The 15,038-nt window shown below is 51.2% G+C and overlaps 1 protein-coding gene across 2 annotated transcripts in view; it reads right to left on the bottom strand.

The window, feature by feature from the left end:
• Positions 1-3,278: 3,278 nt before the first annotated feature.
• Positions 3,279-15,038, bottom strand: part of DOCK2 (dedicator of cytokinesis 2) — a 417,788-nt gene continuing 406,028 nt past the window's right edge. For both annotated transcript variants that reach the window (XM_059174267.1, XM_059174268.1), the window contains 6 exons: positions 10,253-10,390; positions 8,633-8,760; positions 7,549-7,720; positions 6,431-6,551; positions 4,760-4,902; positions 3,279-3,801 (listed from right to left, as the gene is read on the bottom strand). In XM_059174267.1, coding sequence (XP_059030250.1) covers positions 3,739-3,801; positions 4,760-4,902; positions 6,431-6,551; positions 7,549-7,720; positions 8,633-8,760; positions 10,253-10,390 — 765 coding nt within the window. In that variant the 3' untranslated portion in view covers positions 3,279-3,738. The remainder of the gene's footprint in view (positions 3,802-4,759; positions 4,903-6,430; positions 6,552-7,548; positions 7,721-8,632; positions 8,761-10,252; positions 10,391-15,038) is intronic.

Genomic DNA, 15,038 nt, shown 5'->3' with positions numbered 1-15,038 from the left:
TGGGGAATAGGTGTCTACACGGTCCAGCAGGCATAGATTTTTTTAAAGCTGGTAGATCCACATTTGAACACCCACCAGGAAGACCATTGGTCAGGGAGGTGACGATCAGGTGCATGGATGGCCAGCACTGTCGGTCAGCCTGGTTCCTCGGCCACCACTTGCTTGCCCGGTGGACCACAAAACCAGCAGGGATGGGACTGTCTCTGGGTCCAACAACATGGGATCCCTCGTGTTCAGGACAGTATAGTCGTTGCTAATGTTGAATGTCCAGACGGCCAGTGGCTGACTGACCCTGAGTCTGTGACGTGGCTCCATTCCTCGGGCCGGCACGGTGACTCCCCACCTGCCACTGCTTCCTACCCGTCTCCTCCTTTCTCACCACTTTAGGATTGCGTGACCCACAAACACAGGTGATCAGTCTTGCCCCAGGATCTGTTTCCTTGTGAACTGGAGCTATTACAGGAAAGCAGAGGCCCCAAGTGTTCAGAAGGAACCGCAAACAGATGTGTTACTGGTTAGGATGTCTGGGGGCAGAGCCCAGCCTGATTTTAGATGCTGGGAAGGCCATTTGCTTTTCTCAGTTTCTCTACTACTTCCTGACAGAAGCCTGAAAGTCTGGAAGAAAGTAAAAAGGCTTCCACCCCCCATTTGGAGACAAGACCAAAAACGCCCCTCCCCTAGGGAGAGTAACCGCAGCGCCCCCGCTCACACTAGAGTGTGGATGGTAGGATCAGCTTTGTCTCCCAAGGCAGAGGAAGGGACCGTGGGAAGCAAGGGGTCTCTGGGTGCCTAAACAGAGGGTGAGGGAGTGCCATGGAGGGGAGATTACCTATAAGGAAACCAGGGAGCCAGGCAGGGCTGATTCCAGATTGGGTCCTGCGGATCATAGCTGTGTGGGCTTGTAGGAGTCATTTACCTTTAAAATGGGAGGACTGGATGAAGTGATCTCTGTGGGTTCCTAAGAACTCTCCACCAGGAAAGAAAAAGATACAAGTGGCTCCTTCGTCCAAGCCCACGTACCCCATCCTCCCTCCTTGGGAGCTCCAAAGGAAACATACGGTGACAGCACTGGCTAGTTCTTGACAGACTTGGCTTATACTAAGGGAATGTCCAGGGGCACAAGGAGACCTGTGCTGGACATGGAGCCCCTACCCTCTTGTCCTGGGAGCCATCACTGGCATTGAGGGGGCGGCCTTCAAACCGGGCATGGAGCATACGGAGTCTGATGTTGAGCGGAGGTTAGAGCTAGAAAGGTTAGAAGTGGACACAGCTGGCTGTGCTCCTTACTGGCTGGCGGACAGGGGCACGCTGCCAACTCCCCAGCTCTGGGTTTTCACATCAGTGGAATTGGGATCCTCGTGACAGCCTCAGGGGATTGGTGTGAAGATGTGAGCGGAGGACGCATAGGGTAAATGTCTGGTAAATGGAAGTTTTATTATTGTCGTCTGTTATGGTTATTACTGCTGACATCGATGTTACTGGCACGGAGCCACAACATCTGGAATTGTCCTGACAGAGCATCAGGTGGGCCATCAGCCTGATGACGGTCCTAATTGAAAGGAGATGTGACGCTCACACTCTGTTTAAATAAGAATCCGCCAAGCTCACGGTTGGCTCCACTTCTATGGGAAAAGGAGGCGTGCCCAAGACCCCTTCGGACTTCATAAAAACTCACAGATTCTGACAATTTTCAGGAAATGGAACTCATGGGGCCACACACTGTTGAGCAAGGAGAACAGAGTTATGAAATTTTTAGAGGTTAAAGCTGACTTTCCCAGGACGCAACAACAGTGCCCAAATCTGGGTGTTTTGTAAAACGCCTCGGTAAGAAATGACCTCGGCAGTTTCAAGACAAGGGATCAGGTCTGTTCTACAGCCATGAGAGAAGGGGAGACTATTTTTCCATCTTGGTTGGGATTTTGTCCACTAGTTGTTGGAAGGGCAAACATTTCAAAGTTAAACATTGGGATCTCATAGTTTGGACTGAGAAACAGCAGGCCTGGGAAGCTTGCGCCTACCACTTGGAGAGGAAAGGGGCAGGACAGGGTCAACAGATACAGGAAGGGACACTGGGCTCGTGTCTACAAGGGAAGCATGGTGATGCCCAAGGCTGTGTGGCTTCTCGGCTTCTCGAGGGCCCTCACTTCTCCTCCAAACCTTCTGGAGCTGTCTCCTCACCTTAAAGAACCCAAGACTGACAAAATGCCAACCACCACCATCACAGGGCTTTTTGGACTGTTGAGGAAATTGGAAGCTGGCCCAGCAGCAACAACAGGTCTGGGGCTCAACAAGGGGGAATGGAGGCCACCAGGAAGAGCCTTGGGTGAACAAGGCTACAGGGACTGAGGCACCAAGGTGTCCAAGAGATAATATAGAGGCATGGTTAAAAGCCAAGCTTCCCATCTGGCTGCCCAGGTTTGAGTCCCAGCCTTTCCACTCACCAGGTGGATGATCTCAGGTCACTTCATGCCTCCGTATCTTCATCTGGGAAATAACCGTACCCACCTCTTCAATCTTGATATAGGAAGCTAATTCTTGTCATGTCTGTAGCACTGTGCTGGGGTCAGTCAAGCTCAATCAGCTTGATCTCTTACCATCTTTCTCTCTCATCTTTCACTACCCATAGGGACCCCATCTCTAAGAAGCGAGTGTCCACCCCACATCTCTACATGACTCTAGCTCAGAGCCCCATGTTGCCATGCACTTAACACCCACCTGGTACTGACTCTTTCCCAGCTGGAGTCCACCTTTCAGACGGAGTCCTTAGGCTCTGCCCAGGCCTCTCCCTGCACAGTTCCCTTGGGCTATGGAGGGAAGCCTTTGCTTCCATGATCTTTTCTCTGCCCATAAGAGCTCCTCCGCTTTCTTGGGCCTCATCTGAGAAGCCTGGGATTTCACCAAGAAAAGCTACCACTTCTGACCTGGTGACAAAATCCAAAGGCCGGATCACTTGTCCACTCTTTTCCTAACTCTTGGGCCTTTGGTTGCGTGGCTTTTCCATCCCTTTCCAGAAGGGGAGAAAGGTAGTATGAGGACCACCTGAGGACGGTTCTGGCAGGCTTTTTTGGCATCCTTACATGCCAGCATTCGGGCCCTAAGGAACTTGAATCCTGGAGAACGCTCCTGGGGCTGGGGGGCCTCGGACGAGGAGGGCAAATCTGGCGCTGCGACAGGCTGGAGCCAGGCCCCTCAACATGACGACAGACCCTGCGTGGCCTGCCTTCCCACCCTCTCCAGGCTGCAGGGATGCTGCTGGCAGAATTATGCAACAAGGCTGATGGGAGCCATGCACACATTTTTATTGTCAGTAAGAAAACAGTAACACTTTGGTTGGTTGTATTAAAAAATGGGAAATACAAAATAGTAACCAAAAATAAAATAAAAGAATATTTAAGAGGCTGCTCTGTTAGGTGCTAGGACTTAAAAAAATGAAACAAAAATACAGCTCCTTATAGCTAAGAAACCGGGTTATAAAAAGATGCGCCGAGGATGTTGGGGAGAGCGCGGTGGGAGAGAACCTTCTTGCTGGCTCCTTGTGCACACAGCCCCGAATCCGGGCAGGGGCGTCTTCACCGGGCGCTTGGATCACAAGGAGTGGGGGCCAAGATCAGCCCTTGTTCCTCTTAGGGAGAGCAACCGGAATGAGGTACCCCACTTTGAGGTCTCAGTGTCCCACCATGTCTCTTTTCCTCTGGAAAGTTCTCTCGCTGGCTCTCCTTGTGCAGCCCTGGTTGCAGCTCACAGGTCCGAGGATAGGATGTCAGGGATCTGTTTGCCTTCTTCAGCGGATTTGCTGGCCAGCTTTGTGGGAGAAGAAAATAAACACACACACACACACACACACACACACACACACACACACATACCCAGGATGGGATTCTCATGAGCACCAAAGCAGGGCTTCCCCGTCCCAGTTGCAAGGCTCCCTGCCCAAAGCCTCGTGAGTGCAGGATAGCATGACCCTGACTTTGGACAGAGAGGGGGCACCCCACCGCGGTTCGAGCACAGCCTCTGCGGCCCTGTGCACTGTGGAAACCTGGGCCAGTCGCTCCCTAACTCTGTGAGCCCCATCAGCTCCTCCCGGGGTCATGGCAGGTCACATGGGACAAGGTCTGGAAGGTGCTCAGCATGGTGCCTGACTCCCTGCACGCTCACAGTAAACCTGGGATTATTATAGTCGCCGGGCTCTGGTTTGTATTATCTCGAGGATCAGAAGTGTCGACGGGACTTTTTTTTTTTTTTTATCTTGAGTAAAGACCGACAAGTAACAATGGGAGACGGGCCATGAAAAGTCAGGGCTTGGAAACTAACTTTTAATTAGTAGGAATCTGTAATATAAGTTGAATAGGAAAGCTTTTCCAAAAAAGAAAATTAAAAAGCCCTTTCAGCTTCCAAAGATAGCCAGCTGCTGTGGCTCTGACAGGCGCACCGAAGGGCAACTTGGGCAAAGGACGGTGACTGGTCCTGAAGTCCCAGGGGCCCTGTGTCTCCCCTTGGCACGTTCTTGCAGCCCAGCTGGGGTCAGTCCTGCTCAGAGACCAGGACCCAAGAGGAGAATTGCAGTGGGGGCATCTCTGGCTAGCATCCCAACCCCTGCGGGCCTGACCATGCCTCCCAGGGAGTGTGCAAATGTGCGTGCCTGTGCATGCACACTCATGCTTGCCTTTGCCCCACCCCCATTTTCTCCTCTCTCTCTGCGTTGCTTTCTTCCCATCGCCCTCCCACGTACACTTGTCTTTCCGCCCATCTGGGTCCTCACCATCGTCTTGAAGAACTGATTTACTTTCTTCCGTTTGAGCGTCTTCTTGTCGCCGTCTGAGAGAGGGAAGAAGGTCTGGCTGAGGCGGGGGGACGAGCTGGAGTCCTCTATCCCAGGCACGCCTGCCACGGAGAGCGTGAGGGCTGCAAGGACAGTGGGGAGAGGGAGTGAGTGGGTGGGCCCAGGAGAGGCGGTGCCCAAGGGACAGGAGGGTGACGTGGGGGAGGCAGGTGGGAGACTGGCTGGGGCACAGAGACAGAAGCCAGGGAGGGCGCATCACAGTGCCAGGCAGGAGGCGGGAGGGCATGGCTGCTGCCTTGAAGGGGACTCTTGAAGCTGCCCTCCCGGGCATTGCTGGCCAAACCCCGGGGCAGGGGCCTGCTGCCTGGTCCCCATCAAAGTCTCATCGGGGCTTCTGAGCTAGAAACGTAGGGACCTGGGGGAAGGCCGCCTGGCTGCTGCGGCCCTGATATCCTTAGGGAAGGTGGCCTTTTGCCCCAAGGTGGGGAGTCGATGTGAGCTCACTCTTCCTTCACCTTTCTACACCAGGAGCCTGGATTTTTCATCTTCCCCAAGGCAGGGGCTGGTAGGGAGAACTGTTAGCTGTAGCTCCCAGCTCAGAGATGTGTTACAAATTAGCTACCTCTTGATACCGTTTTGACCTTGAAAGCACAGAGACAACAGTTGCAGACTTCCAGGGTATTGTGGTGGTCTGAGAGCATGACAGGGACATGACTGTGTGTCTGGCCAGATGCCACAGTTCAGGGGCTATCGTGCCTGGTACAATGAGGCAGGGGTCAAGGGCACGGTTCCAGGGACAGAGCACCTGGCCTATATTCAGCCTCTGCCCTTTCCTAGCTGGTGACGTGCAGGAGACTGACATTCCCAGTGCCTCAGTTTTATCATCCACACAATGGGGCTAATGACATCATCTACTTTGTAGCTATGTGTTGGGGTAAAAATCAATGATGAAAATTCAGTACGAGGTCTGGTGGTGGTCAGCACTCAAGAGCTGGCAGGTGCCTTTGCTGAGATCTGCCTGCTGAGCTCCACAAGGGAGCTGCTGGTCTGTCCTGCTCCCCCACCCCACCCCCGTCCTCAGTGTGGAGACAGCGGCCCACCAGACACAGCGATCCAGCATGTGCCTGTCCCCGTTAGGCCTGCAGCATCCCCCTCTGCGATGTGGGAATGGCCATCCGTGTGCTGCTGCCCTCCTCACTGGACAGTGAAGGAGTGGTGGCGGAAATAGGTAGCATCTATGAATCAAACACTCTACAGCTAGAAGATGTGGTGGCAATTTCTGCAATTCCAGAAGAGGGTTCCAGGTCAAAAAAGGAAACAGAGGGCTTCTGGCCAGTGGGGAGGCCAGGCTAATGGAGAATGCAGGGCTGCCTGGTGTGACAAGTGGATTCCTAGCCACTCCTAAGGACCAGAGGAACCACAGGTCTCCAGCCCAGCCCCAGGTGGGGCTTACAGGTCAGCTTCCCCTACAGAATGGGGGGCAGGGTGGTGAGAGCTCAGAGAGCAGGGAGCTTCTGAGCAGAGCCTCTTGCCCCCGAGATGCCCGGCCCCTTTGCTTTATGGCTACAGTACCCACCCACTCTCCAACCCCCAGGCCGGTGGCCCTGTTATTCCTCTACCTTCTAGTGCTGCCGGTGGCAGGGAGCATACCTGGGATGGTGGGCATGGACTGACTGGCAAAACTCATCTGAGAGAGGATGGATGCCCTGGGGGGAATGGCCGCATGCTCCGAGAGGTTGGTGTCACTCATGAACTCGTGCTTCCTGGAAAGCTGAAGAAATATACCACACACATGCAGACACACACACACACACACACACACACACACACACCACAGAGGCTTAGCATTAGGCAGCTCCCTGCCTTGCAAAATCAGTGATAATGGCTTGGCAAGGCTACTGTGTATCTAGTTTTAAGTTGACTTACTCTGTTTTCTAACATTCCATGCCAGCCTGCCATGTACAGTTGCACAGGTTGCATATTATGTTATTCTAAGAGTTGGGAGACATTCATTTTAGACAATCATGTGAATGATAACCTAGAATTATAAAACATGGGGACTTATTTCCACTTTTGTGCCCTGGCGAGAGTAGCCTCCGAGGTCTACTGGGAATTATGTGCAGAATCTTTTCTTTACTGGAAGGCATCTTAGCAGGACCCTTGCCCTTTCATCTGGCACCCCTCCCTTGCCAGTATAGTTAATCCCTCTCCCCTTCCAAGCCTCTAAGAATGCCTTCAACAACTTCTCTTTCAAGGGAAACTAAGATTTGAACCCAATGACACCAAGTTTCACTATTAAATAGTTATTAGTTATAGGACAAAATCTCTCAAGGTCAGGGCAGGGAGAGTCCATCTCTGCATCTGTAGCTGGGTTCTTGGTTCACTGGAGGAGCCCAGCAGGGTCTGAGATGTCAGAGGTTGGAATGGTCCTTGGGTGAGGGAGACAGGGCAGAGATGTAGAAACAGCAGCCCAATACTGGGTGGACTACTTCTCTCCGTCTGGGTGCCCCAGGCAGCTTCTCGCATTTGCCACGTGGTGGGAAAGGCATGTGCAGGCTTAACAGCTGGGGTTCAAACCCTGGCTCCGTAATGTCAGGCTGGGTAGACACCTGCAGCACTTTGCCTCCCTGCTCCTCAGACACTCCTGCATCACCTGCCTTGCTGCAAGCACGAGGCTTGAATGGGACCCTGTCTGGGGGCCCTGGATAACAGGTGAGCAGCAGAGTTGCACTAAAGCTGTTAGAGGCAGCCTGCGGGGACCTGCTCACCCGCTTCAGGTCCGACTCGGCCGCAGCCTTCTCATCTGCAAACACCACGCTGCTCCTCTTGGCCCTCTTCTTGGACCGCCGTAGCTTGACTTCTGGCAGAGTGCTCCCCACGGAGATCATCTCCACCGGCTCCGCTTTTGGAGTCTTCGGAGTTGCTAATTCCAGGTCAAAGCTGAAGGGCAAAGGGGCGGCAGTAGGAACTGCAGTTAGAGCTTCATGGGGACCGCCTCACAGGGACCCAGGCTGGCTGAGTTGTCCCTATAGGGTTCAGCAGCAGATCCGCTAACCTGGCAGAGTTCGGGGAACTGCTTGCTTAATTTGCAAACATTCAAAATACAGAGTAAAATGAAATTGGGGGATGGGAGCCTCAGCAGGAAAGACTTGCAGTGAGGAGAGACATGGCTAGGCTGTGGCTCTGGATTCAAGTCCAGCGCTGTCCCTTTTACTGAAGGCCTGGGGCAAATCACTCAGCCTCCCTGAGCCATTCTCTCCTTCCAGTAAGTGCAGGTGTCTGTAGGACCTTGTGGGGCAACCGGAGGTGAGGCTGGAGAGTCCTCGACTCACATTACCATGTCCATAGAGGAGTGGAGTTGAGCCAGGTGGAGCGGAAGACCCCAGGATGGTGGGAGGGGAGAGGCTTTTCATGAGGTGAAGGAGCACCTTCATCCCCTGCAGAGGGATGGGTGAGTGCAGGAGGGGCAGCTCTGCAGGGAGTTTGGGGGGCGGCGCCCAGCAGAGATAAGAGGTGAGACTGAATAGGCTGGGGTAGGAGCTCCAGCAGAGATGGCCAGGCTGGGAGGACACCAGCTGTGGCCAAGTCCTGCCAGGGCTCGGAAAAGCTGCCTTGGGCGTGGGCCTCCAGTGACCCCCTCTCAGTGGCACTAAGGACAGCGGCGTCACAGCGTGCCTGTGGGGGTTTTAGTGAGGCACCAGCTAGGGAAAGGCTCGGAAGCAGGAGGGTAGGGAAGTAGTAGACGGGTGGCCTCTGGGGCAGAAGGAGAAGCAGCAAGGCTTTGCTGGGGACCCAGGGGCAAGGTGGGGGGGGGGGTCAGCAGTGCTGGGGGCTCCTGGGGCAGGCACTGACCTCTCAGAGGTGGTCCTGCTGGGGGTGCTGCAGTCAGAGTTCATGGAAGCCATAGAGATGATGGACATCTGCCTGTAGGAGCGCAGCATGGACCGTGGGCGGCCCACACGCCTGTCCTCAAAGTCGGGCTGCAGGCGGGGAGAGTAGGGTGGTGAGCAGCCCGCCTTGGGCTGGAGGGGCCGCTCTTGTGGCCGCAGCCTACCCCCACCTCCTCCAGCTGAGCAGGGCGGAGCTGCCGGGCAGGGCAGGGCACTGCGCAAAACTCCTGGCAGGCTGAAGCCAGAAGGTGGTTGTTTTTGGAAAGAATTGGGCTGGCCTTTATTCCTTGTTTCTGGGAGCTGATCTCTTAATCCTTGCGATGTCCCCTTTGTTCTTCTTGGGGGTCTCATGATACTCATGAGAAGACTCTGGCTGGAGGCCAGGCCCAGGGACCAGCTGTGGGGTTCCTGGGTCAGGCTCTGTCCCAGCTGGTAGACGTCCCTCCTCTAGAGAAGACAAGGGGCTGGGCGGATTTCAGACATGCGGCCCAGGGGTCACCCTTCATGACGATGTAATAAAACCCCAGTAAGCACACCCCAGCTAAGGCTAGGGTGAGTGTCCTGGTGGCGGCATGGATGGTCTGGCAGGGAGGTCGTGCCCTCGGCACACGTCCACGGTGTGTTTGGGACCCTCCCGGCCTCACGCTGTGTATCACTTCCTTTAGCTGGTCCCAATTTGTATTCTTTGTCATAAAACTGGGATCATAAGCATAGTGCTTTCTTGAGTTCTGTGGAATTCTGTGAACCTGAAGGGGTCAAGGGAACCCCCAAGGTTGAAACCAGTTGGTCAGACATGCAGGGGCTTGGGAACCCCACTGTCTGAAGGGAGGGCAGTCTTATGGAGGACTCTGCCCTTAACCTGTGAGATCTGACCCAATTCTGAGTAGTTAACAACAGAATTGCAGGACTCATTTCATGGAAAAACTTGGGCCAGAAGACAAGAGGCCTGGCTTTATCTCTACATTCTTTTAGGAACTCAGGACCTCAATTTTCTAATCTATTGAGTCAGAGGCTTGAGCCACATGGCCTCTATGGGACCACAGAGCCTGGATGTTCCAGGATTCTGCCTCCTGGGGAGGAGGATAAAGATGTGCCTGTGAGTACCTGGCCACTGGCCTCTTTATGTCCCAGAGCTTATTAGTGGCCCAAAGCACTAGCTTTGCAGGCAAACAGATCCAGGTGAAAGTTCTGCCTTGCACTCTCTTGCTGTGCAGCCTTTGGCAAGTTACTTAGCGCTTCTGAACCTCCCAAAGAGAAGCAAGGAGTTGAAAACCATTCCTCCTTCCCAGGCATGTGGTGAAGACTTCATGGGTTGTAGATGCCAAGTGCTGAGATCAGGCTGGGCACATACCAGGTGCTTCCGCAGTCTCTAAGTCTGGAGGGTCCTCTTTGTACCTGGGCTTTGTCTAGGGGTGACCGTGTGGGACCACGTTTACAGGAAGGTTCACCTGGATCAGGTCCTCCTCCTCCAGGGGAAGTTCCTTTGCAGGGTCCCTGCCAGCTGCCATCCCCCCACCCCGCCCGCCACCTCCACTGCACTCCACCAGTCTCACCCTCTCCCAGCCACGGGGACCACGCCTACCATTTCTCTGACACCATACTCCTTCTCCACCTTCACTTTCAGGTTCTTGAAACATTCTTCCATCCGGTCGTGGAAGGGCCGCAGATTCTCTGACACCCTTTTCTCATGGATTTTAATCCCAGCTCCCAGGAAAGGGATCTGGAGAGAAAGGGTAGACGATGAGCCGCAGGTTGGCCTCCTGGCTGTGGCCTGGGACCTGGCCCGCAAAGATCGCTGAAGTCACACTGGGCTGCTCAGAACTTGTGGAGGGCACCGGGGATTCTGAGACCTTCACACAGAGTGGGCAGCCCTGCGGAATGGGCAAGCTGCAGCCCTGAGGTTGGCTCTGGAAGGCGAGAAAGCCCTCCGGCCACCCTTGCCCCCTAGGAGGGTCAGGCCTGCACTAGAGGCTGTATGTTTAGGAAAGTCTACTGAGGGGCAGAGTGTGGGCGAGCGGGGAGGAAGCTTGGTGATGCTCACGTAAAGTCTGCGCAGGCAGCTCTGGGCAATGCAAAGGGAAAGGAGGAATGCCAGAAGCTGGCGGATAGAAGGACAGAAGGGCCGCAAGGAAAAGGGGGGACGCAGCTTCGTCTTATAACACGGCAGGTCCGGGCATCCCTGATGTGGCTGTTGGAAAAGATAGGGAAGTGTTAATACACTAAGGTACTAGCCAATAAGGAATTTTCAAAGTGATGTAAAAGCCTTGGGAAGATGGGGGCAGATGAGGGGACCGATGTGAGGGAGTTAAACTCACTCATCAACAAAGGAGGTCAGTGGGATTCTGCCTCAATGGTGGCAAGAAGCAAGAATAGCCGAGCCACAGTGGCCACCGCTAGAAAGAACGCTGACAGTGCGGCCCCAGTGGGACATAACTAGGGGTGCAAAGAATATAGATTATTTTGAGGAAAAGAAAATAAACATTTCCTTAAGGACACTACTGGCTCCTTCTTTGGGAGATAGCTCTGAAGGCACAAGGTGAATGAGAAACCGAAATCTTATCGGAACTTCACCATGTCCAGTGGATGGAGGACGGCGAGTGACCTCTCGGAGCCGAGGAGGGAGTTAGTGATAAGAAGAGGCCAATCTGCCTCTAGAAACTCATGAGGGCCTTAGCGATGGGAGGCAGCAGGTAGCCCAGAAAAGTCAGGGTGACTTGAGGAGCTGAACACAGAGGGATAAGTTGAAATCCTGTGACAGGAGCAGTTAGACCTCCAGGTCTGTGTCACTTCACCCTGTGGCCAAGGGTTATATTTTCGCATTTCCCCTAGAAGAAGGAGTTTATCCTCTAGAATAATTAGAACAAGGAACCCTGGGCTTGAAGGCCCCAGGCACAATGGGGGCAGGGATGAGGGGCCAGATTGGACACGGGGGTTGAAGGGGAAGTCTGCCTACTGACGGAAGCCCTTCACCTCCCAGGTCCCAGATTCTAGCAGCATTATTGCCAGGATTATCTTTCCTATGTTTGAAAGGTGTGTAGCTGGAGAAAGGGAATGACTCATTATACAGACATCTGTGGGTCACTCAGTTATCACATAGTGATGCCATGTAGCTGACGAAGCCACCACTCATGGACACAGAGTTTCACTGAGGTCTTTCATGCCTCTGTCTGTGAAGATCACCAAATATTGAAGGAGGTTCTCCAGTATAAAAGACAGAGATCAGAACCAACAGATAGGAAGCAAAGCAGAGCAAAAAGGAGAAAAGAAAAAAAAAAAAGGGGAAGAAGGGTAGCAGGGAGGAGCCCATGAACTAACTTGGAAAAAACAGGGAGGATAAAGAGCGCCTAATAAAACAGTATTTTAAAAAGTTTAATTAATATTTAGAAACAGAAAAGATCCTCCATCCATGAAATAAGATAAAAATTTTATATAAAAAAGGGGAATAGGGACGCCTGGGTGGCTCAGTTGGTTAAGCAGCTGCCTTCGGCTCAGGTCATGATCCCAGCATCCTGGGATCGAGTCCCACATCGGGCTCCTTGCTCGGTGGGGAGCCTGCTTCTCCCTCTGCCTCTGCCTGCCATTCTGTCTGCCTGTGCTCGCTCTCTCCCACTCTCTTTCTGACAAATAAATAAAATCTTAAATAAATAAATAAATAAATAAATAAATAAAATAAAAAAGGGGAATAATAATAGAAATCCCACATATAAAAACTAATAGCATAGATATAGTTGGAGAATGGGTTTACAACACTAACAAAGACAGGAAATCAATTATCTAGGCATCCATCTCCAAATTTTAGTGAAAGGACAGCAAATTAAATCCAACAAGAGTAAAAGGAAGGACATAATAAATGTGAGAGTAGGTATGGATAGCAAAAGAAACAAACTTACAGCAGAGAGGATTGAGGAAGCCAAAGCTGATTCTTTGGAAAACTGTTTCTTTGCATCCAGTAGGGCCAAAGCTGCCTGACCTGGAAATTCCAGTACTATACACGTACTGAAGTGAGTAGTTATGTTCACCAAAAGACATAAACAAAAATGTTCATTGCAATTGTATTCATATTACACAAAACCTGAGAGCAACCCAAATGTCCACCAACAAGGGAATGGATAAATAAATTGTTATGTTATTGGTATGTTGTGCATTCATGTAATGGATGAGGGAAATTAAAAAAAAAAAATAGACCTCTGACATATGTGACAACCTGGTTGAATCTCAAAGGCATTGTGTTGACCAAAAGAAGCCAGACACACAATAGTCCATACTGTATAGTAATATATACGTATAATACCACTTATATGAAATTCAAGACCAGGCCAAACTAAACTGTGCTGATTGAAGTTCGGGGGTATCTACCAGACCTAGATACTCCATACTATAATCAGCTCCGTGCCTAGGTACACACCTGTCAGAAATTATGCATATGTGTGCCCCAAAGACATCTATAAAGACTTTCAGAACAGCATTCCTTGTAATAGCCCCAAACTACAATCAACCTAAATCTCCATCAGTAGAAAAAGAAATAAATATGTTTTGGTAGCGTCACATGATCCAGCTGTACAGACCATATTATACATCAGTGAAAATGGAGGAATGATAGCTATGTACAAGATGAGTGAATTTTACAAACATAGCATTGAGCAAATAAGTTAGTCCCAAAGAATGTATACTGCATGACTTCATTTGTATTACAGGCCAAAAATAAGCAAAAGTAAACTCTGGTGTTTATGAGTGAGTGGTTAAGTGGCTAAAAACTATTTTTATTTAAAAAATTTTTTTAAAGATTTTATTTATTTATTTGACAGAGATCACAAGTAGGCAGAGAGGCAGGCAGAGAGAGAGGGAGAAGCAGACTCCCCACTGAGCAGAGAACCCAACACGAGGCTCCATCCCAGGACCCTGAGACCATGACCTGAGCCGAAGGCAGAGGCTTCAACCCATTGAGCCACCCAGGTGCCCCCCAAAATCATTTTTAAAGGAGCAAGGAAATGATTACTGTGAAAGCAGGACTGTGGTCAGTCTTGGGGAAGACTAACAATCACTACAAGCGAGGCTTATAGACACAAGCGGGCTTCTGGGCTCTGCTTCATCCAGTAGGTGGTCATATGGGTGTACACTTTGTGATAAATCAACATGCTGCCTATTTTTGCTATGTGTACTTTTCTGTATGTAATATCTCAAAGCATGTTTAAAAGATGAATTCACTGTAGACATCTGTCCATGCTGATAAATATAGAGAAAAATCTTTACAAAGAAAAAAATTAAGAAGCAATCAATCTTGAGATCTGTGCAATCTTGAACACAAAGAAGTACTTGGAAAGCTTTGGCTTTTGTTGTGTTACTAGACTAGGCGCAAGAGATTCCCCTTTGAAATCCAAAGTTCTCAGGCTTTGAGAAAATCCAAAGTGTATCTGGCTTTGTGAAGCTAAGATCCAATTTAGAATTAAGCTCTAAGAGGTGGGGGAACAGGCCTAATTTTGTCCAGCACTATTTCTGTTGCTGGGCACACAGTAGGATCTCAATAAATACAAGGTACAAGAATGAATGGATAGAAGGACAAGGAAGAGCTAATTCACTGTATGTAATATTGTTATAAGGCTGCCTTCACCATGGCAGGGTACCATCTTCTGAGTGTTAAGTGCCCATGGTTAGGGGGTCTGGACTCTGAGTGGGAGGAACATGGCCCCCTTACTGGGGAAGGGGTGGCTACCAGGTCAGGAGTGGGCTTCTGTAACATGGTGGCTTGTTGGGGGCGGGGTGGGAGAGGTAAGGAAAGTGTTATAGAGAAGGTGGCCACTAGGGGCCGCTGTCTGAAGAAGCCAAGTTAATTGCTCTTAAAAGCTGTAACAGCTAATAGACACTTTCAAAGTCTCCCTTCTTTTTAATGTCCCTCCATTAGCTCCAAAACTCTGATAGAATTCTTTAAGAAGGTACAGCCTGGCACTAGCTATGCTGTGAAGCTGAGGTTCCTGCTTTGGGTGTGGTGGACACAACAGGAAAGATTAATTACCAGGTGATAAGACCCGGTAGAGGGGCCCAGGACAGTGATACTGATTGAGAATTGACACCAACAACCAAACAAATGTGTGTGGTGTGCTAGCCCTCCCTGGGGCATCTCAGAAATATCTGAGAAAGGGACCCAATCAAAGCCAGGCCTTCCTGGGGAATATCATTCTTTGAGTATTAAAGGGCATGATGACCTCGGGAAGCTGGGGATCTTGGGGAAGTTTGTGTTTCACAGGTGGCACAAGGTAAGAAGGGAAAGAAAATTCCAGACACACAAAATGCACTCAGGAAACCGTGTCTGTGCAGCACTTGCTGTTTCATTTTTAAAGCCTTGCTTTGCATAAATTGGCAGAGGCAGAGAA

The sequence above is a fragment of the Mustela lutreola genome, chromosome 5 (genome assembly GCF_030435805.1).
Source record: "Mustela lutreola isolate mMusLut2 chromosome 5, mMusLut2.pri, whole genome shotgun sequence".
NCBI lineage: Eukaryota > Metazoa > Chordata > Mammalia > Carnivora > Mustelidae > Mustela > Mustela lutreola.
Note: the sequence above shows the minus strand (reverse complement) of the source record. Positions and strands in the feature narration are given on the sequence as shown.